We start from the raw sequence: 23889 nt of genomic DNA on the forward strand, positions 1-23889 counted from the left end.
TGTGGAAAAACCCCGAAATACAGCAGAGTGAACTGCCCAAGCCAATCAGGGGCCGAGCCAAAAGAAAACCCCAGGCCAGTCTGCTGCCAAGGCCGCGCTCTGCCACAAGGCTGATGGTCAATGGACTCCAGAAGAGAGACCTACTCTCTTACTCCTTTTTTTTTCAAGACAACTATTGAAATTTTAAGGCCTGGCCCCTGTCCAAAGGATGTTATAAGATGGCTTAGAAGTACACTCCCCTCTCTGTGCCATACCATCCACCTAAGGACCACTGCAGATCACGGTGGCTACACAAGCCCACAACTCACCAAGAAAGAAAAGGAAAAAAAAACTACAACCATATCTACAAGCTTACTTGCTGGCTGTACACATTATATAAATTAACATAGGCAAGAATGAGAGACAGACTTGTTCTATTCAACCATCGCTCTATTCCCCAGGGGCTAAATTACCTGCCTGACAGGATTATCCCTCTACCTCTTTCTTCCCAGTCTACCTTTTGACAACATCGCCACTCCCTGGCAAGGACAAACTGTTTAAGAAGGGAAAAAAGAGAAAGAAGCCTCCATATGAAAAGTTCTAGTGAGAAGTTCTAACTGGGGATAAAGTTCAAACAAATTAGGTTTTTGGAATATACTTGGGTTTTAATTATACATGTTATATTCAATCCCATTACTGATTATTATTAAAGAGATGCCAGAGGATTTTATAGTCCTGGTGATTTATGTGTAATCAAGATTCATTTGTTTTTTTCTAAGTGATTTTCACAATCTTACCTCCCAGTCCAAGTAATCACAGACATCTTCAAAGTTAGTGAGCAGAGACACTGAGCAGGTTAGCCGGGGCAGCTCCTCCCTTGTCATTGGGGGGAAACGGCTATCTTTAAGGGCACTGTTGAAAAGAGAACACATTTTAAAAGAAAAATTGAATAGATCATAAAAATTGGAAATGCACCAATCATCAAAAACAAAAAAGATAAGAGATGCTAAGAACTTTAAGATGCTGGAGCTGACACTAAATCATCCTCAAATGCATTCTAAGGGCTCAGGAAAATATAAAGATTTTATACTTCCCATACTTAATACTGCTTGCTTGCAGACTTCTCAGATAGCCAATTCTGTAGCCACTTCAATGACAAAAAATAATAATAATAATGATCTATTACATTTCCTGTGCAGTCACTTCCTGATGGATTTCCTTAGTACTGTAATAAACTGATAATGCAAGATTTCACATTAAATAATTCATTTGGGGAGGGGGGGGTGGAAAACCAGTGGAAACTTGTGGGAAGATTTTTGGATCAAGTACTATAGGAAAATGTCATGTCGGGAGAAAAAGAGGAAGATCAAAGTTTGTTTTAGTTTCCCCTTAACTTTGATTGCTTTTGCTTGAAGAAAATCAATCTTGTCAAGTATAGATCATTCAATGTGTGACTCAGAAGCTGTGAAGCTCCAGGAAACGGGCCACTGTCAGTGATTTTGGAAGGCTTGCAGACACTCCAAATCCCAGACATGGGAAGGCACCTCAGAGGCTGGCCATCTGGTCCAACCCACGCCTGACCAAGAACGCAGTCCACACCATCCTCAACAAGTGATTATCCAGTCTTTGTCTGAAGACCTCAAATGACGGGGAGCCCACTCCCTCCCCCCATAGCCCATTCCAATTTTGGCCAGCTTCAATTCTTAGCAAAATTTTCCTTCCACAGAAAGGAAATCTGCTTCTGAGACTTCTAGGCAGCACTTCTAGTCCTGCTTTCTGGAACTAAGTAGGATTAAAACCCAAGCCCTCTTCAATATGGCAGGCTTTTCAATACTTGAGAAGAGTTACCATTTCCCCCCACTAAGTCTTCTTTTTTCCAGGACAAACATCTTAAATTTCCTTAAGCAATCCATGTATGGTTATGATACCAAGGCCTTCTGTCTACCTGGTGGTTGTTCAGTTCATCAGTATCCTTTCTAAACTGTGGTACCCCAACTTTTAGATGGGATCTGACCTGGGGAGAGAAGAGTGGTCCTTGAATTAAGGGCAACGAGCTGTTCTTTCCTTATTTCACTACTTGTCATTTCTGTTCTGGACATTGGGCCTTTCTTAATTAAGGATAAGATTCCATGCACTTTTTTGATGGCCAGATCAGACTCTTGTCTCCTGCATATGGACTCCACTAAACCCCAGATCTTTTTTTTAGACAAACTGCTAACCACATTTTCCCTATCTTGCACTGGTGAAGTGGGTTTTTTTAAAGGACCAGGCATAAAAATACAAGAGAGAAGGGGCGGCTAGGTGGCGCAATGGATAAAGCTCCGGCCCTGGATTCAAGAGTTCCTGAGTTCAAATCCGGCCTCAGACACTTAACACTTACTAGCTGTGTGACCCTGGGCAAGTCACTTAACCCCTTTGCCCCGTAAAAAAAATATACAAGAGAGAAAAAAAATCTCTGCCCTCAAGGACTTTATATTCTAATGGGGAGAGACAACTCCTTTAGAGGAGGGTTTCGGTTCAGAAGGTTACAGGAATAGCAACTGGAGCCAGCAGGCAGTTGATTGACATGCCCTTTCCTATAGCAATGGCACTATTGATTTGTGCCCAGAACATAAGGTCGCAGGCAGGCTTGGTAGATGGCTGACCAACAGGGTCTAGGGCCAATGAATAGATAAAGAAGTATAAGTGTATAAGTTTGTTCTCACTCAGTCACCAATCACTTTGGGAGCTCCAAAAATGAGTAAATTAATTTCTCCAGGGTTCTGGGGGTCCAGTTCTGGTGAGGTGGGAAGAAATTAGGCTGCTGTGACAGGTAGAATAACTATAATAATTAGCTAGTAGGTATGAAGGTCATCATTCATACTTAACTTTCAAATAATCTAAATAATTTTTCATCTTAGCAGATTTCAGCTCAACGTCAGCCTAGACAAATCTTGTTGGATTCTGATTCTCTCAACCAACATCTTAACTGAAAATCTGATAAGCATGCCATCTGTGCCTTCATCTAAGTTGTGGATAGAGATATAATGCCAAATAAAGTACACAGAACCAGTAAAACAATACACACAGAGACTACAACAATGCTGAAAGAAAGGACAATAAAAAACTCAGTTGAAACTGAATGCTGTGAAATCATAATGACCAAGCCTGTCTCCAAGGGGGAAATGTGAGAAAACACTGCCTACCTCTCCTCCACTTTCTCTGCAGAGGTGGGAGGCTTTAGGTGTGAAACATTGCACATAATAGTCCATTTTTTCTAGGGGTTGGTTAGTTTTGCTGAATGGTTATCTAGGAGGGGGAGAGAAGATAAATCTACTGGGAAACATGTGAGGTAAAACCAAGTTATTTCTCAATCATTTTAAAAGGCACAGGTTGAAAGACGAATGAGTTCTTGGGGTACTTGGCACACACTGTGTAGAGACTACCTTCTAAACTGAAGCCAGTCCAACAATGACTGTCCTTTGCCTCCAGTCATTCCGGAAATTCAGAATGCATCTCACTGCACTGCCTTGTACACCTTACATTGCTCTGTCCAGTGAGACCCTATCTGTAAAGTAGTCAGCAGAGTGCCCATGCAAAGGGGATGTGTTTCCTTCCCTTATTCCCCTATCAGGGCCACAAGATAAAACGAGGAGACTGGCAAATGCTTTCCTGAAATCTAAAGAAAAAATAGTACATCTTTATAGTCACTAATCTCTAACCGAACTTTATCATTTTCTTCAATTATTTAGAAGTACTATTCTCAGAGGGATCTATAGTCTTCACCAGACTGAAAAAAGGAGTCCATGAGGCTCAGAGACTTAGAGTTTGGGCCTGAACCTAATAAGACGAAGATGAAACCCAATAGGGCTATAAATGTAAAGTTTTAGACTGGGATCAAGAAATCACCTTCCCAATTCCATGTCTGATCTCCTTACTGGTCTGCTCTGTCAGAAATGGAAAGGAGGCTACACTGGTATTCTCTAGGCTTCACTAGCCATCTAGCATTTAATAATATGTTTTTGGAATTTTGCCAGAAATTGAGACTCCAATCTCTTGGCTTTTTAAACAATTGGAAATCTGAGGCAGAGGGTATGATTTTGATCTGTTTGGCGTAACTATGTATCATAAACTAGATTATGGACATTTCCAACTGGACACCCTGCAGGCAATTTAAATTCAATAGGTCCCAAACTGAACTCATGATCTTCCCACCTCCACTCCTCTTATGAATTGGTAAAGGGTGTTACTCTCCTCTCAGTCACCTGAGTTCACAACTTTGGTGTCATCGGCAACACTCACTCCTCCACAGAACTAATTAGTTGATGGGTCTTATGGTTTCTACATCCACATCACAGTAACATCTCATTGGTCTTCACTCACAGCTGCCAAAGTGATTTTCCTAAAGCCCAAATCTCATCACATCCCACATGCCTGCTCAACAAACTCCAGTGCCTTGAGATCGAATATCAAGTCTGTTTGACATTTTAATTTTGGTTCTCTAGTACTCTACTCCTCGGCCCAAGCATAGCAGTCTACTCACTGCTCTGTATGTATGAGACTCCACCTCCCATCTTGGTGCTTGTGTCCTGGACTGAACTTCTTCCTCACCTCCACCTTCTCTCAAGCCAGCACAGGGGCTGTCTTCTACACAAAGGCTTTTCTTATTAGCTCCCCAGCTGCTAGTGCTCCCCCTCCCCATATTTTTTTTCTTTTAGTGAGGCAATTGGGGTTAAGTGACTTGCCTAGGGTCACACAGCTAGTAAGTGTTAAGTGTCTGAGGCCAGATTTGAACTCAGGTACTCCTGACTCCAGGGCGCTCTATCCACTGCGCCACCTAGCCGCCCCTCCCCTCCCCATATTTTTATGTATATTTCTGTAGATGTGCATATCCCTCCTTCCCCCCATTCAGTAGACGACTATTTCACTCTTGTCTTTTTATGCAAAGTACCTGTCACCTGGTGGTAGATGTTTGCTGATTAAGTATACATGAAATGTTTAATGGAACCTGATAATTTATGGGGGTGAAGATACAGGGAGAGCAATACACTTACCCTTTCCACATTGTAATTTTTCCCATCGGGTTTTGCTATATTGAGAATCAGAATAAGAAATTAAATGGGAATTTTCTGAGAGTTTCGTGGAAGTCACAGACAATGCGGGAAGGCCAACAGATGACAAGGAAAAAGTTTAGAAACTCAGAAATGCATAAAATATGTGCATAGTGTTATATGATATCCACATATTTTCTCTTTTAATACCATAATAATCCAGGCTTCTTCTCTGATACGAAAGAAGGTCCAAAAGATTTGATGCAGATTTTCTAGGTCTCAGGGGTGCCGTGCCCCTAACCCCTAAATTCAGGAAGGAATAACTAGACTTTGTGGGTTAGTTGCAATGTACTGGGTGGTCAATCCAGTAGATGTGAATGGATCTGCTAAACAGCCATCCCCCTGAGGTACTAACCAATGAGACACATCATACTAGATTTTCAACCATACCTTGGCAAAGATAGTAAGGCCAAAAGAAAACGTTCTGATAAATAGAGAAACATCAAGGTCAAACAAAAAAGCAAAAACCCAAAGCAAACAACTCCAGCTAGATAGATAACACTGGCTCTTCTCTACACCTGTGTCACCACTCTTGCTCTATAAGCCTGTTCAGAGAGAACTGATGGTAGTTTAGCCATTTCATCCACAGCTAGTAAGTGTCAAGTGTCTGAGGCCGGATTTGAACTCAGGTCCTCCTGAATCTAGGGCCGCTGCTCTAGCCACTGTGCCACCTAGCTGCCCTTCATTCACCAGTTCTTTCAGTACACAAGAGTTAAATTTGTTTGGGGCCTTGATTTCATTAAGGGCAACTAATTGGTCTTCCTTATTTTTCCTGGATTTCAGTTTGCTGCTAGCCATTTTAAAAAATCTTTTCCAGTCCAAAGATCATTCTCCCTTGGCAGAGAAAACAGAAGCAAAAGAGAGTTGAATAGTGGCATTTTCATTCCCTCAGTTCCTTTTATCACTCATCCTCTCCTTTCTTGGATCCTCCTCTTTTTCTCAAGATAGCTTTAAAAGCCCCCTCTTTGGCTGTCCTCCCCGTTCTGTGCTTTACCATTCCTGACCCTATTCAAAATGGCCCAGCTGCAGGATTGTATTCATTCTCCATTACTTATTAGTGCTTCCATCTTCTATACATATCTTTTAAAATTCTAAGCTGGTTGATGAGCTTTCTATACATCCACATCTGTCTTTAAACAATTCCTCCTTCTCCTCACCGGAATTGTTTCTGCCTCTTCAGAACGTCATTTTTGAGAACTGCTCACCCCCATCCTGAACTAACTTCTTTTGCAGACTTTTAAGCAATGGGATCTTATCTATGCTTTTCTTTGAACTTGGAATTTTAAACTTCCCAAATGTAGGATGCATGTCAGATTGTGTCTGGCTCTCCTTGTTTTTTCTATCATGAATTCTAGGATGGAGAGATCGTTCTCTCTCTCTGTCTCTCTGTCTCTGTCTCTCTGTCTCTCTGTCTCTCTCTCTCTCTCTCTCTCTCTCACACACACACACACACACACACACACACACCTATTGTTTTTTTGGAAACCAGTCTTTTTTGCTGATTATAATCAGTGCCACTTCGCATACCCTTTAAAGGAGTAAGTTCACAGGATCTTAGAATTATAGTTGGAAGGGCCCTTAGTAGTCATCTAGTCTGATTAGGTTTGTTTCCTTCCTTCCTTCCTTCCCTCCCTCCCCGCCCCCCCCTTCTTGGTGAGGCAATTGGAGTTAAGTGACTTGCCCAGGGTCACACAGCTAGTAAGTGTCAAGTGTCTGAGGCTGGATTTGAACTCAGGTACTCCTGACTCCAGGGCCGGTGCTTTATCCACTGCGCCACTCAGCTGCCCTCAATCAGGTTTCAAAGATAGAGAAATTGAGGCTCAAAGAAGTTTCAAGTCCTGCCAAAGGTCACACAGATTTTAACTGGCAGACCTGGTATCTGACACTAAATTCCCTAAAGCACTTCACTTCTAATTTCACATGGAGGAAAGGCAAGCCAAGTGTGCACTCGTTTTTCTGCTTTTGGTAAAGAGGGAGAACACTAGCCATTGTCTGAATAACTAAAGCCCCCCCCCCCACTATATTATGCTTTCTTGTCAGGCTCATCCTTTGTTTCCTCAGATCTTCAATTCTTTCTTCCTCTAGCCTTGATGGTCTGTAATCCAGTCCAATGACAATATTCCTTCTGTTACTGATTCCGTAATTATCCAAATGCTCTCCACTGGTGCTTCTCCCCTTGGGTTCCTGGATTTCCTTACTTTAATATATTTTGTTAATATACAATGCCACTCTGTAGCCCTCCCCCCTTATATGATGCTTATTTTGAATTCTTGTACCTTTCTCAAGCCATATAAGTCACGTGTAAGTCACACATAAGTCAATCTACTGGTTTTCCCTTCACAGGGCTCCCTAGGCTACCCTGCTTGTTGCCCATCCTTTGTGTATCTGTACACAGATATCAGAGGCCATGGATTTTACTGTTGGCTCCTTTCTCACTCTCCATGTCTTGTGAATTCTTGGCTATCTGCACAGCTCTTCTTTCTATACTGTAGTTATTTGCTATGATGTATAGATTGGCAGAGGTTGGCAGATTTATTTTGGCTTAGATTTGCTGGACTCAAGCATTCAAAAGGCATTTGTTAAGTGCCAGGCACAGTCCTAGGGATGTGTATAAAGACAGAAGAAATACCTACTCACAAAGAGCATACCTTCTTTTTTATTTAGAATTTTATTTTTTCCCAAATTACATGTAAAAACAAATTTTCACATCGATTTTTAAAACTGTGTTCTAAATTCTCTTCCTCCCTCCCCTCACCCCCCTAAGAACTAAAGCAATATTAAGTTACACATGTGTAGTCATGCAAAACATTTCCATATTAATCAGGTTGTGAAAGAAAACAGACAAAAAAACTTTAGAAAAAGGAACAAACAAAAAAAAATATGCTTCAATCTATATTCGGACACCATAAGTTCTTTCTCTGTAGATGGATTGCATTTTTCCTAAGTCGAGCATACCTTCTAGTGGGGAAGACAAGTACATCTATAAGTAAATACAAAAGAAATGGAAAGTGAATAAATCCAAGTATACACAAAGTACTTAAATACTTAGTCTTTTGAGAGGGAGGGTACTAGCAGTTAGGGGAATAGAGAAAGGTTTCATGTAGTTGTGCTTCATTTGGACCAGACCCCATCATGTCTACCTTGAAGCCATGCCCCCAAATCCATTTTCGGATACCATCTTCTTAACCAACTGTCCATGTCCCAAATTTGATGAAAATGCCTCCTGGGCTTCCATGGTCTTCAGGTTCTGGCTGTCTGGATGACTTCAAGCAACAACCTTGTCTCCACAGGAATCACTAGAAGTTGGTTATAGTCTTTGGGTTGGATGGGACCTGGCAGGAGTTCATCATCTGGGGGCACTGGCCTGGATGGCCTGAGAAGCTCATGATGTGCATGCAGGGCGTTGAGCAGGCCCTTCTACCTCCGTGTGTCACATTTCCCTTCTCTGGAAAATGAGGGGGTGCTAGACTTGAGGACTCTAAAACCCACACTATGGCATGGATACATGCCCCAGGAATACAGCAGAGTCCTCTCCTGGTAACGTCAGGTCAATAAATAAATGTCTCAGTCCTTTCAGCTGCTACTACTCATTTCTGCTTCCTTAGACACTTAATAGATATTCTTTCCTCTTGGTGGCACCTGTGGCTTCACATCATCATCCCTGGCACACACCCAGATGCTCGTCCTCAGAGGGTCCAGCCCCTCCCTTTACGGGAAGAGTCTATAGTTATACTTAGAGTCACATCTATAATTAGACAGTCTTTTGTGACTTACACACCCAAATGAATTTGTGGTCAGAAAGCACTTTGAAGTTGCAGGACCTTTCTTTGCTGGTCTAGGAAAGTTCATATTGCTATGAAATTCCAATCTCTGGTCTGGGATTGGGACTGGAGTTAAAGACCCAGGAGTAATTTTAAATCATCTTATCCATTTTACAATAAAAATTTTAAAATGCCCTCAATAGGCAGATACATTATTTATGATAATCTGCTCTTTGGGATTTCCCAAGCACAACAATTCTCACAGATAATGAGAAGTTAAGATTAATTTCTGACTTAATGGTTTATAATATTTTTTCTTACTATTTGTGTGATTGTTTTGAATGCAATCACAAATACAGAAGGTTTTAAAAGATTCATCAAGGCTTTTAGTTCTGGAAGGGACTCAAGCTCATCCAGTGCAACCCCTTCATTTTACAGAGAGGGAAACTGAAGCTCAGAAAAGGGAAATGACTTTCTCAACATCACAGCCAGGAACAAAAACCTAGGTCTCCTGATTCTCAATCCAGCACACTGTCTCCCACATCAAATTTTTTATTTTAGTGTTATTTTAGACTTCAACTGTAGTTATACAGACTGATCATATACTGAAATGAGTCAAAAAGCATCTTGCTGCCTGTGAAAGGAAGTCCAATGAGACTGCTTTTATGTGAATTTCCTTTTGGTTTCAGAGATCATTAAAAACATTACTTTCATAGCATATATTGCTTCTGAGGATCCTTATTTAAAGTCCCATTTCCACTGATGAGTTAAGTCCCCAGAGATTGGCCATATCTCTCCTTTAGAGGGATCAGGGGGTGATAATGTCATTGACACAAGCCCCCAGTGCTATGCTTTCCCCCAAGAATCAAGTAGCCTTTTGGAATGAGTACTCACTATGGTGGTTCAGTAAGCCGAGTTAGTACAAAATATACACCCAAAAGTCTGTGACACCCTGTCCCACCAGTACGAAGTACAGGGAAAAGTGGAAGTTGCTGCTCTTGATGGATCCCTTGGACTCTCTCAATGATGGCATCTGGTGAGAGACAATGCTATAAGAAGAGGGCTTTGTTTCTCCCCACCAAGGATGACAGGTACCATGTGAATATAGGTGTGCATTTGTTGTCTGCCTCTGAATTGTTGTTCTGTTTTACGTGAACAGATTGGTGACTCCAACTTTTATAAGTTTTGAAAATCATGAGGGAGTCCTGGTGCCCGGAGTTTTTGCAGCCAGCTCAGTATCAATGCCCCGAGGAACAAAGAATGATCTTTAAGACCCAGCCCAATGATAGCTGAAATGGGGATTCATCCTAGTGTCATGCAATATCTGGATGTGAACTTGGTGGGACCAATGCTATGTAGAAATTGTGCGAAGAATGAGCCTACTCTCCTCAGAAAATGAGGTGGAATAGGAGAAAGTGTGTCCCCCAAGGGGTTGGAAGTGGCAGAAAGTGGGGGAGGATGGGAGGGAAATAGTTGGACTTTTGTTCTAGTTACATCACTGAAGTAAATATCTCTTTGTAAAAGCTAATTGATGTTAAGTGGTTAAATTAAAGTGGAGTGCTAATCATTGGTATCTCAAAGCAGGGAGGGCACTGAGAGGCACCCCCAAGCCCCACAGGGCAGATGTGGCAGGCTTGGCTCAGGGACAGTGAGATCAGGGCATGCTTGCTACAGATGTGATTGCTGAATGGAGAGGAACCAGTAATCGAGCAGCAAGCATTCATCAGGCACCCGCTTTTGCCAGGTACTGGGCTGGCGCTAAGGATACAAAGAGACAAATGAAATAGTCCTTTTCCTCAGAAAGTGTACAGTCTGTTGTTGTTTAGGTATTTCAGTCATGTCCAACTCTCTGTGACCCCATTTGGGGTTTTCTTGGCAGAGATACTGGAGTGGTTTGCCATTTCTTTCTCCAGCTCATTTGACAGGTGAGGAAACAGAGGCAAGCAGGTTGAGTTGACTTGCCCAAGGTCACACAGCTAGTAAGAGTCTGAGGCCAGATTTGAACTCAGGGGGCTGAGTCTTCCTGACTTCATGCCTGCAGTGCCACTTAGCTTCCCTCTACAACCTATTAGGGAGGAAAATATGGACATGTATATGTATATACAACTATATACCAAATAATTACAATGCAACAGGGGAGGGAGGTGCAGCTGGAAAGAACCAGGAAAAGCTTCATGTAAAAAGTAGCACATGAGTTGAGTACTGATGCAAACCAGAAACTCTAAGGGAAAACAGCCCAAAGGGGGAGCATCCCAGGCACAGTGGCCAGCTAGTGCAAAGGTATGGAGAGATGAGATGGGAGTGTACTGGAGATCTAATGGAAGGCTAGATAAAGGTGGGGCGCTGTGAATAAAGCTAGAAAAGTGGGGCTTTAAGTGTCAAACAGAGGACTTTATATTTGATCTCAGAAATACTGGGGAACCACTGGAGTTTACTGAGTAGGGGAATGACATAGTAAGACATACACTTTAGGAAAATCTCTTTGGCAGCTATATAAAGGATAGAGTAGAGCGGCTTAAGGTAGTGGGGATCAATTAGGTGGCTATTGCAATAGTGCACTAGAGAGGGACAAGGTCTTGAGCTAGGTGGTAGTTATGAAAGCTGAGAGGAGACAGATGGGAGAGATGGCAGAAAGGATTAGACTTGGCCACTGATTAGCTATGTGGAGTGAGAGTGAGGCGTTATGGCTACCACTGAGGTTGCAAAGTTCAGTGTTATGAAGGATGATGAAAGTGATGAAGGACAGTGGTACTCTTGATGGAAGTAGCGAAGTTCAAAAGAGGGCTATGGCCTACTATAAGGAAAGACACTGAGTTCGATTTTGGATATGCTGAGTTTGAAACGGATGCCTTATTTTGGTAGGTAGTGTGGGGCAGTGGAAGGAGTGCTGGACTTGGAACCAGATGTCCCAGCTCTGTCATTTACTACCTGGGTGACCTTGGGTAATAACCTTAAGTTTCTATAGCCCTTTGCAAAGAGCTTTACAATATTTTCTCAAATTGTCTTCAAAACAACTCTGGGAGGCAGGTGTTATTATTATCATACCCATTTTACAGATGAGGAAACCGAGGCAGAAAGCAATTAAGTGTCAGTGTCATATAGCTAGTATCTGAGTCTAGATTTGAATTCAAATCTTCCCGACACCAGGTCTAGTGTTCTATTTAGTCCACCACTTAGCTGCCTCAAGTCATTTAATATCTCTAGGCCTTAGTTTTCTGATCTGTAAAATGAGTAGGTTAGACTAGGTGTCCTCCAATGTTCCTTTCAACTCTAAATCTATGATGTTATGATTCAATAATCTTATGCCTTTGGGACATTCAATTCGAAATGTCCAATAGGCAGCTGGTGAAGCAGGACTGGTGCATGGGAGAGACTAGGGATGGATATATGGGTCTGAGAGTCATCTGTACAGAGATGATAATGAACCCCATGGGAATTTATGAGGTCAAAAGTGAGAAAAGAAGGCCCAGAACAGAGCCTTGAGTGTACAGTCACCATTAGGAGGGGGAATGTGAATAACAATCAAATGGAGACTGAGCAGGACTGGGACAGGTAGGGGGATAACCAGGACAAGTGCGTCAGCTCAGAGAGAATGAAGTATTCAGTAGAAGAGAGTGGTTAATAGTGGCAAAGGTTTCAGAGAGATCAAAAAGGATGAGAACTGAGAAAAGGCCATTAGATTTGACAACTAAGAGGGTACTGGTAACTTTGGAGAGAGCGGTTTCAATTGAATGATGAGGTTGGAAGCACATACCTGGCATATTTTAAGTGCTTAATAAATGCTTCTGTAACGGGTTGAGAAGTGAATAAGAGGAGAGGAAGTAGAGGCATCATGGATAGACAACTTCTAGGAGTTTGGCTGAGAAGGGTAAAAGAGATAGGATGATAGCGTGTGTGCATGTATGTGTGTGTGTGCGTGTGTGTATGTGTGTATGTGTAGGAGTCAAGTGAGTCTAGACCAGGGTAGAGTTAGGCAAGGAGTCTTTAGGGAAAGCGCTCTTTGGAGCAAATGGCTCAGCAATGGAAGGTATACTATTTTAATAAGCTCAGATCTGACAGGATGACAGCTAAATTACAGCATTTCAATTTAAGCACAATTTTCTAGGAACTCACCTGTGGTATAAAGTAAGGGACTACAACTATTGTGCTAAGCCAAAAGCTAAGGCACTGACAGGAAGAAGTCTATAATTTTCAGATAGCACCATTTTCACCATCCCAAGAAAAAGGGTTGCTTATAAACAAGTTAAAGGAGAATAATGGTTTTTTTTTGTTGTTGTTCAGTTGCGTCGGATTCTTTGCAACCCTGTGGACCATAGCATGCCAGTACTGTCCATGGAATTTTCTTGGCAAAGATGCTGGAGTGGTTTGCCATTTTCTTCTCCAGTGGATTAAGCCAAACAGAGGTTAAGTGACTTGCCCAGAGTCATACAGCTAGTAAGTGTCTGAGGCTGGATTTTAACTCAAGTCTTCCTAACTTCAGGCCCAGTGCTCTATCCACTGAGACACCTAGCTGCCTAATGATCTTTTTTATTTTTTAAGGCATTAATAGCTTTTATTTTTTATTTTTTGGGTGGGGCAATGAGGGTTAAATGACTTGCCCAGGGTCACACAGCTAGTAAGTGTCAAGTGTCTGAGGCCGGATTTGAACTCAGGTCCTCCTGAATCCAGGGCCTGTGCTTTATCCACTGTGCCACCTAGCTGCCCCCTGCCTAATGATCTTAGTCAATTAATTAATTAATTAATTGGCCTTAATTACTATTTAATAGCTTTGATAAATTATACTATGAATTCCTTAAATGAGAGGCAGTGTGGTTGAGTAGACCTAGAGTCACTAAGACCTAGGTTCAGATTCCCACCTCTGACACCTACTACCACCTGTGTGACTCAGGGTAAATCCCTTCACATCTCTGAGTGAAGGCTCTAAGACAACACTATAGACTGCTTGTAGTCTGCATCAGAGGAGGGAATTATTCCAATTCCACAGGTCCATGAAAATATATTTTTACATATTAAGGAAAACAGATGCACATTTATCAGCTTGAAGATGCTTTGTTGGGGGTCAATGCTTCGACGCTTAGCTAATTGTTTTTGTTTTTTTTTTGGTGAGGCAATTGGGGTTAAGTCACTTGCCTAGGGTCACACAGCTAGTACATGTCAAGTGTTTGAGGCCAGATTTGAACTCAGATCTTCCTGAATCCAGGGCCAGTGCTTTATCCACTGTGTCACCTAACTGCCCCCTTAGCTAAATGTTTTAAGCGTGGATATAAGTAGATTCTAAGTAAAGGGTACCTCCTTCCACTTCTTTCCACTTCTTTGCAGAGACAGGACTATGAGTATGGAACACTGACTTTAGTATCAGACTTTTCTGGTACTTTGTTTCATTTTGCTGAACTTCACTCCCTGCTCCTCCCTCCCTCCCCCCGCAATTCCTTGTTATAAGGAATTGCTTTCTTGGATGGGGTAGGTAGACAGATATATAAAAACAAAATATATGAATAAAATTGATTTTTTTTCCTTGCATAGGTAAAGGACATATTTTCACTGACTTTTTTGGGGGGGTGAGGCAATTGGGGTTAAGTGACTTGCCCAGGGTCACACAGCTAGTAAGTGTCAAGTGTCTGAGGCCGGATTTGAACTCAGTTCCTCCTGACTCCGGGGCCAGTGCTCTATCCACTGCGCCACTCAGCTGCCCCTTCACTGATTTTTTTTTTTTTGGTGAGGCAATTGGGGTTAAGTGACTTGCCCAGGGTCACACAGCTAGTAAGTGTTAAGTGTCTGAGGCCGGATTTGAACTCAGGTACTCCTGAATCCAGGGCCGATGCTTTATCCACTGCGCCATCTAGCTGCCCCCCTTCACTGATTTTTGCTCTCTCCTATTTCCCTGGTTTGATATTGGTGATTCAGAGCTGTTGTAACTTAAAAACATCTGTTTCATTATCTGGATATTAAGTCTTCCCTTATTCTCAAGTCTTTTCACAACCTGAAATTTAATATGCAAGACTTGATGATCATATGCAGAAAGACTACCACGAAGATCACAAAATATAACAAAATCTGTTGCCGACAGAAAATGAGGAGGTAGAGAAATTACACAGAAAACTTGATAACACTCTCCATTTTAATACTTCATGACTGATGAACACTGGGGAGGACAGTGAAAAATATTAGAAAATATGACTCAAGATCAAGAAAGAAGAGGTCAAATGTTCAAAGACTACACACAAGTATCATAAATCTTAAGAAAAAGTAGGAATGCACTCAAATGTTAAGTAATGGTACAAAAAAAGAGGTAATGACTGTATCTTAAGACACAGCTAGTGATGCAGCAGTCATTTCTGAATCAGCTATTGGTGTATAGTCAGGCCACTGAATTACTAGATCAAAGATAAATTTAATATAATATTAAATGAAAAGATAAAGATGAGATATGAAATTAAGACAGTACCAACATGACATTGAAAAATTAGAAATGGATAAAGGAACAGAAAATATTACATTTCCAAGAGGCAATGTGATACACTGGAAAGTGTGGTACACTGACTCTACAGAGTTTTCAGTGAACCTGGCTTCAAATCCTAGCTCTGCCAAGTATTACCTGTGTGATCCTGGGCAAGTCACTTCACCAACCTGTGCATCAATTTCTTTATCTGTAAAATAGGGGAGTTGGAATAGATTACCTCTAAGGTCCCCTCCAACTCTAAAATGATGCTCTTATGATACCATGAAAGTCTACCTGATATAGAGAAACGGTCACAAGGAAATCAGAAGAGCCAAGAAACTGCCTTTCTTAGCAAATATGATCTCCTAGACAAGCAGAGAGATAGCAGCATCAATTTGAATATCAATCTGTTTATAAAATCTTATCTTGGAAAATGATTGTGTGCTTATGAGCAATAGTACTTCATAAAACAGCAAGCAGTCGAGAGAAAAACAAATTTGCAGAACATTTCATATGACATGCAATTAAAATGCCTCATCCTGAGAGCATCGCATGACAAAAGTAAAAGAAAAATGGGCAGAAAAGAGAAAAAAAAGTTGACATTTCTATAACAAAGCATTTTTAACAATAACAATGGCACTACCAAATTTGAGCTGTAATACCACAGTTCCAAAATGGTCTGTACGAGGAGCTACAAATGAAACCAAAGAGAACAGATACGAGAAGATAACTAGACTAGACCAAACAGTCATAGAAAAGGTCTGTGCTCGAAGTGAAACAACTGTTAGGGCTTGGAGGGATCAATGGTCAAGATATTTATAAACAAGCTACGGAATGATAGGAAAGATGAGACTTTATCAGTGTAGGCAACTCATAATATAGAAGTTTTTCCACCTTACAGTCTAGAAGGTGCCCTTGGTCATAAAGCTAGCATATGTCAGATGGACTGATAGAAGGTCCTCCTGGCTCTAAAGACAGCACTACACCACAGTATGGATGGTAGCACTATTGAAAAAATATACCTAAGAAGACATCAATAATCACTGATACATATGCCTACTTTCTAATCTCTACAAAATCAATGAGAGAATAATTTATGTACATACTGAAGGTATTTTTTTTAGTGAAGCAATTGGGGTTAAGTGACTTGCCCAGGGTCACACAACTAGTAAGTGTTAAGTGTCTGAGGCTGGATTTGAACTCAGGTATTCTTGATGAAAATATAAGGAAGGAATAGATAGGTTTCACAAGTTGTATTCTATAGCAGATTTTATCTTTATGGTCACATGGTTGACTGAAAGGTACAGATAATACAACATTTCACAATGCTTATAATAGAAAAAGCATTTTATGTCATACAGCAAACTAAAGCCTTAAGGGCTCTTCTCTTACAGAATATCTCCAACACATATGTTAATTTTTTTTTTTTAGTGAGGCAATTGGGGTTAAGTGACTTGCCCACGGTCACACAGCTAGTAAGTGTGAAGTGTCTGAGGCCGGATTTGAACTCAGGTCCTCCTGACTCCAGGGCCGGTGCTCTATCCACTGCGCCACTGCCCCTACTTGGAGCTAAGAAATAAAAAGAAACTCTTCCTTAAGAGGAGGGGGAGTGTCTGAAAGAGGAATCTCTCCAAGGGGTGATGATGTGGAACAGCTGTCAGGTAAGAGGCCATCCAGTAGAGGGTCGGAGAAAGAACTAAATAGCAGTGGTTGGTAACTCCCTGATAACAGGTACTGAGGTAGCTCTATGTTGACCTGAAAACAACAACAGAGAGGGCTGTTGTCTTTGAGAAGAAAATAGCCAAGGCAAGACCCTCCTAAGATGAGTTCAGACTGGACATCTCTCCTCCCCTTTTCTTTCTCTGTGACTCTTCCTCATGTCTCTAGGAATCTTGCAGAGAGGGGTGACCCGAACATGAAGGTTCTTCTAGTTCTCTTGACATGGAATGGATACCAGTGGAACATGTAGACAAATATTCATCAGCCCTCATTTTCATCATGTGACTAACCTACTTTTTTTTTTCATACATAGGATCGTAGACTTAAAGCCGGAAGGAAGTCATTGAGTCCAACCCTCTCACTCACGGATGAGACAACCAAGTCCCAGAGATGTTAAGTAATTTGTTCAGGCTCACAAAGCTAGTATCTGTAGCAGAATTTGAACCTAGGTATTCCTAGCTCCTAGTCCATTATAATGTGTTTTTCTAATGACATCCTTTATTTTGACATTTGTTTTGCATAATTCTTAATTGGCAACATGTTATAGTCTATTGAATTCCTTTGAATTCTTCATAGACTATGGTATTCTATTGTTCATGGTCATACAGCATCACCAGAAAAACACTGTTGTTAAAAAGTGGGATCTTTGTTTCAGGAAGAAGAATGGAATCATTAAAACCATTGCTCAATATCCCAAAGGCAATGCAGTCTGCTCTCCTCCTCCATTCTTGAGTCACTTCATTGTCTATACAAAATATATGTAGTGATAGATGAATTATATGGGTTGTCCAACTAACTGCAAAGCACGGTCTGGAAAGATACATTCTTCATTCATTTGTTAAGGGTGTTATTTAGGAGGCTCTGAAGTGTTCCTGGCCTTAATGCAATCAGCATGGTTTCAACCACAACAAAGAGCAACTGGAGGATCTCACCATTTGACATCCCTGGCTTCCATGGGAAAAGACTGTGGGAGCAGGAACAGAAAAAGAGAAAAGGACTTGAGCTAGATAAAAAGAAGGCAAGTGTAAAGGTAATTTGGAGAACTTTTGACTTGTGAAGGTTAGGGAATGGGTTAGGAGAAAGGAAATGTGAGAGAAATTGAGGGAAAAGGGAAGACGACTGATTTTGAAGAAAGGATCAATCTAAAGGAAGAAAAGGATTGAGGAGGGCCTCCTCCTTGAAGTATTCAAGGAGATGTCTTCAAGAATGAAGTATTCAGGGGCAGCTAGGTGGCACAGTGGATAGAGCACCGGCCCTGGAGTCAGGAGGACCTGAGTTCAAATCCGGCCTCAGACACTTAAGACTTACTAGCTGTGTGACCCTGGGCAAGTCACTTAACCCCAATTGCCTCACTAAAAAAATAAAAAGAATGAAGTATTCAAGGAGAAGCAAAAGGTAGTTGGTAAGGCAAAGAAAGCACAGTTCAGGCACTTGTGCTAAGGACTAGAAATACAGAGAAAAAGCAAAAGCAATCCATTCCCTTAAGTTAAAAAAAAGGTAAGTACAGGAAATTCCTAAGTATAACAATATGTGAAGTAGCATGGTACGGTGGATAAAGGGGCTGGCTTCAGAGTCAGGAAGATCTGAGTTCCAGGCTCTCCTCTCACACACACTGCCTTTTTGACCTTGGGCCAGTCAGTTTTCCACTGCCCCAAGAAAATCTCAAAGACTGTGAGTTGCAGAAAAGTTGCCATTGCGCATTGGAGGAGGGAGTTTCCTGACCCTATAAAATCATGTTTGGAAGGGGGGAAAAGGTAAAATACACGGGTAATGTCAATTGGTACAAGAGATTAATGAGAGAAGAAAAAGGAATCTCAGTATGGTTATCAACGTGTTAGGAGCTGTAAAGGGAGTAAGGAAGTACCTAGGAGGTGAGCTGTAGATATCTACGCATCTTAAAAACAAAGCTGATGAAGATTTTAAGGAATATGGAAATCAGAGAAAACTTTGCAATGAATTTTACTGAGTGTGATGCTTGTATTTCTTTTCTTTTCTTTTTTCTGGTGAGGCAATTGGGGTTAAGTGACTTGCTCAGGGTCACACAGCTAGTAAGTGTTAAGTGTCTGAGGCCAGATTTGAACTCAGGTCCTCCTGAGTCCAGGGCTAGTGTTCTATCCACTGCGCCACCTAGCTGCCCTGAGCTGATGTCTTCTAAGGAATGATAAAGTAAATCTAAAGAAGCTAACATATGTGAGATCATTCAATAAGAATCAGGGGAGATGAGTACTGATGGTTGTTAACTTCCTGTCCAGGAGTACTGAGGCCAATAAAAACAAAATAGGGAAGGCCTATGGTCTTCCTGGGCACATATCCACTACATAAGAAAAAGCCTCCCAAACCTTGTCAAAATGGATGAATACTACCTATTTTTGATGATTCATGGAAGCACAAATGATACTGACAGAAGGAGCTTAGAAAACACCACCAAAAATTATGAAAAGTTTGTGCAAGGAGCTGAAGACAAATAGGAGCACAAATGGTGTTTTCCTAATAGGGTTACTAAATTGGTAGATCAGGGGAATGCTATAGATAGCTGACCTAGATTTTGGCAAACTGATCATATATCTTGGGCCGTTGTTGTGGGAGAGATAGAAGGAGGTGGGTTGTAAGATTGTATAATTAGGGATCTGGACCTTATTGAATGGCTGGACCCAAAGAGCAGCCATTTAATGTCAACTTAGGTGCTCTCTGGTAGTAGACCCCCAATGAGCTGTGCTTGGCTGTGAGCTATTTAACACCTTAATCAATGACTTGGATAAAGGCAGAGATGGAATACTTATCCAATTTGCAGCCGATATAAAGCTGAAAGGGATACCTAACACAATGGATGACAGGGTGAGGATCACAAAAGATTGAGGGGTTAAAACATTGGGACAAACTGAATAAGGTGCATTGAGTTAAAGATCAACTAAGAGGTTGGGGAGGTCTGGCTAGGCAGTAGTTTATCTGCTAAAGATATGTTTCATTTTGGGGAAAATGTTTTGCTGATGCTTTCTGTTTATTATACTACAGGGTTTCAGTTAGGGTTCTTCAAATCTACCCTTCCCCAGGATTAGAACTTCCTGTTCCTAACTCTTGCCTCAGACTCCTCTTTCATTTATTTTATATAATGGATAGAGACTGGTCTTGACATCGGATGCTCTGACACATACCAGCCATGTGACCCTGAACAAGTCATTTAATCTCAGTGTCTTGGGCAACTCTCTAAAACTATAAATTGCAGAATAGTCGTAGAGCTGCATTGGGAGAGGTAGTGTTCTCCCTGGCCGTTTCCTATACTAATGAAATCAGAGGCCTGGATGCTATTCTCCTTTCCCCTGTTCTCCACCCCCGGCCCCCCATCCCCAAAGACTATATTCTTTTTCTTTATTTAAAATAATTTTTTAAAAATCTCTTCTCTTATTTAGTCTACCAGATGAGAGGGATGCTCATGAGATTTTCACCACCACCACCCTCTCTCCCCAGCTACCAATGTCTGAATAATCTGTAACAAGAATGACAATCAAAATTTCAGTCAAGGCAATAGAGACATACAGGAAAACTACCATATGCTTATTAAGGCAACATAAAATGAAAGAATATCAGTAGTATTTATATATCTACCAAATGCCGTGAAAGGTAAATGAACTGCGAAAAAGGTCTAAAGAGTAAAAAATGATATAAACCAATATTAGTACCACACTATGAAAGTTCCAGAATGCAGCCATATACATTTTGATTGTTTTTCAGGCAGTACCTGTTGGGTAAAAACAATTTTTTTAAATATAAAAGGCTTTTGTAAAAAAATCAATACAGATAGGATAAGATCAGCGCTTCTGGAAAACAATTATGAGATACAGAAAAAGTTATTAAAATGCTCAGAACTTTTCACTCAAATATTCATAGTAGAATGATTTAGAATAGCAAAAAGCTAGAAATAAAATAGTGCATAATGATTGGGAAAGGAGTGAACAAACATTAGTATATGAATGTAATGGAATATTCCATTGCTGTAAAGAATTATGAATACAATGAAGTCAAACATGGGAAGATCTGCATGAAGTGATAAAGGGTGAAGCCAGCAGAACCAAAAGAACAAAATACACAACTACAACAATGTCAAAAGTCATCAATGGGGCGGCTAGGTGGTGCAGTGGACAGAGCACCGGCCCTGGAGTCAGGAGTACCTGAGTTCAAATCCGGCCTCAGACACTTAACACTTACTAGCTGTGTGACCCTGGGCAAGTCACTCAACCCCAATTGCCTCACTAAAAAAAAAAAAAAGTCATCAATGTTGAGAGTCAGCAAAACTCTGGTCAAATATAATGATCAATATGAGTACCATGCTATCAAAGTGAATGATCATTTGTTTTCAGGAAATTAACTCTGTGGTGGTGGTAGGGGGCACCGTTGGGATGTTTGTTAGGAAATGCCTGTTGCATTAAGACAAAATGGATCAACAATGTGTAAAAAATAAATAAAATGTACAAATAGATTTAAAAACAAAAGAGGTACGCCAATGGACTAGAGAAGGCCTGTTACTGGTTGTGAATTTTGGCTTTCCAACCCAAATAAACTCTCAAAATTACACAAAAGCATTGCAGTTCTATTTTTCTGACTTTTGTGATAATTCCACCTATAATTGCACTTTGTAAACTATATGTTAGGGTGTAAGTCTTTCTCACAAATCACACAAGTGGTCATTGAAGCCATGAGAATGGGAGAGATTACTGAGAAAAGAAAAGGGGGCCAAGAAGACAAGAAGTCTTAGCACAAAACTTTGGGAGAATACTCATATTTATGTGAGAAGATGAGAAGCCAGCAAGACACACAGAGAAGTGATCAGAGACAGCCCTCCCTCACTTAAATCCAATTCAGTGCAAGTTATGACATTGCCTCCTGATGTCATGGTCCTTTTTGAGAACGAAGGACAAACCAGAAAAAAGAACTGTGGATTCTGCATATAGATTGAACTATACTGTTTCTACTTTTTTTGTTTTTTTTCCTTTTTGAGGGTTTTCCCTGCTGTTCTGATTCTTCTTTCACAACATGACTAATGCAGAAATATGTTTAATGTGATTGTACATATAAAACATATTAGATTGCTTTCTGTCTTGGGGAGGGTAGTGGGAAGGGAGGGAGGGAGAAAAATTTCGAACTAAAAATCTTATGGAAACACATGCTGAAAACTATCTTTACATGTAAATGAAAAATAATAAAATATTTTTATGATGAAAAAGGTGATCAGAGAGAAAGAAAGGAAAACTATAAGAATGAAGTGTCTCAGAAGCCAAGGAGAAAATTCAGAAGTAGGTGGTAATCCAAAGTGTCATGTGTTACATAAGAGATCAAAAAGGATAAAGACAGAAAAGAGATCATGGGATTTAATGATAAGGAGGCTGGCAATGACCTTGAAGAGAGCTATTTGAGTAGGGTGGAGAGGATAAAAACTAGATATGAAGAGCCTGAAAAGTGAACTAGTGATAAGGAAGTAGAGAAAGTAAGAGCAGATTATTCTTTCAAGAGATTGGGCAGGAAAGGGATGGGAAGATACTCTGAAGAGGTGGCAGGTAAAGGGAAGGGTTATTTTTATGGATTAAGAAGACCTGATCATGTCTGTGAATGGAGGGGAAAGAGCCAATCAAGGAGAGACTGAAGATGCAGAGAAGAGAGAAGGGAGAATAGAGATGCATAGAGGAAAGGAGATTGAAGAATGGAAAGAATAGCTTTGGCAAGAAAAAAGGCAATCTCATCCTTTGAGAATGAAGATAAGGAATTGAGAATGGGTGAAGACAGAGAGGTTAAAAGGAGTGAAGCAGCAGAATTTCCCCGTATCTTCTCATAAATCTTCCACAGAAGATCCATCGTTATCCTTTTTCTAGTGTGTAATAAACTCCCATAGTTCCCTCCCACTCCCAACATAGGGGCAGGCATAAGCCCCTCTTCCAACAGGGATTAGTTTTTCCCTAAGAGGAGACAAAGCTATTGATGGTACCTGATTGGCCCTAGCTTCCCTGATGCAGCTTCCTGGTCTTCTAAAGGCTATGTAAAGTCTACTCTCAGACTTGGTGGGTGCTGTAACGATTGGAATGACGCCACCTGCTGGAGACTTACTGTAGAAAAGCTCCGCCATGAGGGGAAGGCCTTTGAGGGCAAGCCATGCGGTCAAGGTCCTTGGCGTCAGGAAGTGACATTTGCTCGTGGGTACTGTCTATCAAGGCTACCAGCCAATCAACTTGAAGAGCCTCCCATTTCTGGGAGGAGGACACGAAGTAGGAAGCTGACGCTGGTGGAGGGGGTCTGTCTCTTTTGGTTCCTGACCTCGCCATGGTGGGTCAGATGATGGGGTCTCTTAGAAATAGTTAGATTTTTACCTTTCTCTCTGACCCTAATGCTCTTTAATAAATACTTAAACATGTAAATACTCTTGCTAAAGCTTATAATTTATTGGTGACCACTCATTAGATTTTAGATAGTATAGCTAGAATTTTAGCCCCTTACAGGGTCAAAGACTATGTAAGTCATCATATACTGATGACTTGCTGATCAGATAGGTTTCTGTGAGGAGGTGAGGGAGTCCACATCTACCAAAGCTGAAGGTAAGATAACTTGCCATGTCAGAGCAAAGCAAATCTCCATTGCGTCAACTGTTCGATGACTTAAGAAGTCCCTAAGTTCACCTCCAAATCAAACCTGAACTAAGAGCTCGAGTTAGGGCTGCCTCTTACATAGTGGTAGACTACCACTGTATTCTGCTAAATAGCCCATCAATTATTTTTCATTACAGTACATGAATTTGTCCACACCTTCCATGTCTTTTATTTCAATTCTCACATAAATGCTGTCATTGGTAACATTAAGCAACCTGTTTATACCACACATCTGTCCTTTGTCCTTTGAGTTCTTTGTAACCACGCACCCA

General features: G+C 41.0%; 1 protein-coding gene across 1 annotated transcript in view; it reads right to left on the reverse strand.

Annotated features, from left to right (window-relative positions):
• AMMECR1 (AMMECR nuclear protein 1) overlaps positions 1-23889 on the reverse strand; it is a 126706-nt gene that overhangs the window by 20211 nt on the left and 82606 nt on the right. Inside the window, exon 3 of the mRNA XM_043974867.1 lies at positions 777-891. Coding sequence (XP_043830802.1) covers positions 777-891 — 115 coding nt within the window. The remainder of the gene's footprint in view (positions 1-776; positions 892-23889) is intronic.

Source organism: Dromiciops gliroides, chromosome X (genome assembly GCF_019393635.1).
Source record: "Dromiciops gliroides isolate mDroGli1 chromosome X, mDroGli1.pri, whole genome shotgun sequence".
NCBI lineage: Eukaryota > Metazoa > Chordata > Mammalia > Microbiotheria > Microbiotheriidae > Dromiciops > Dromiciops gliroides.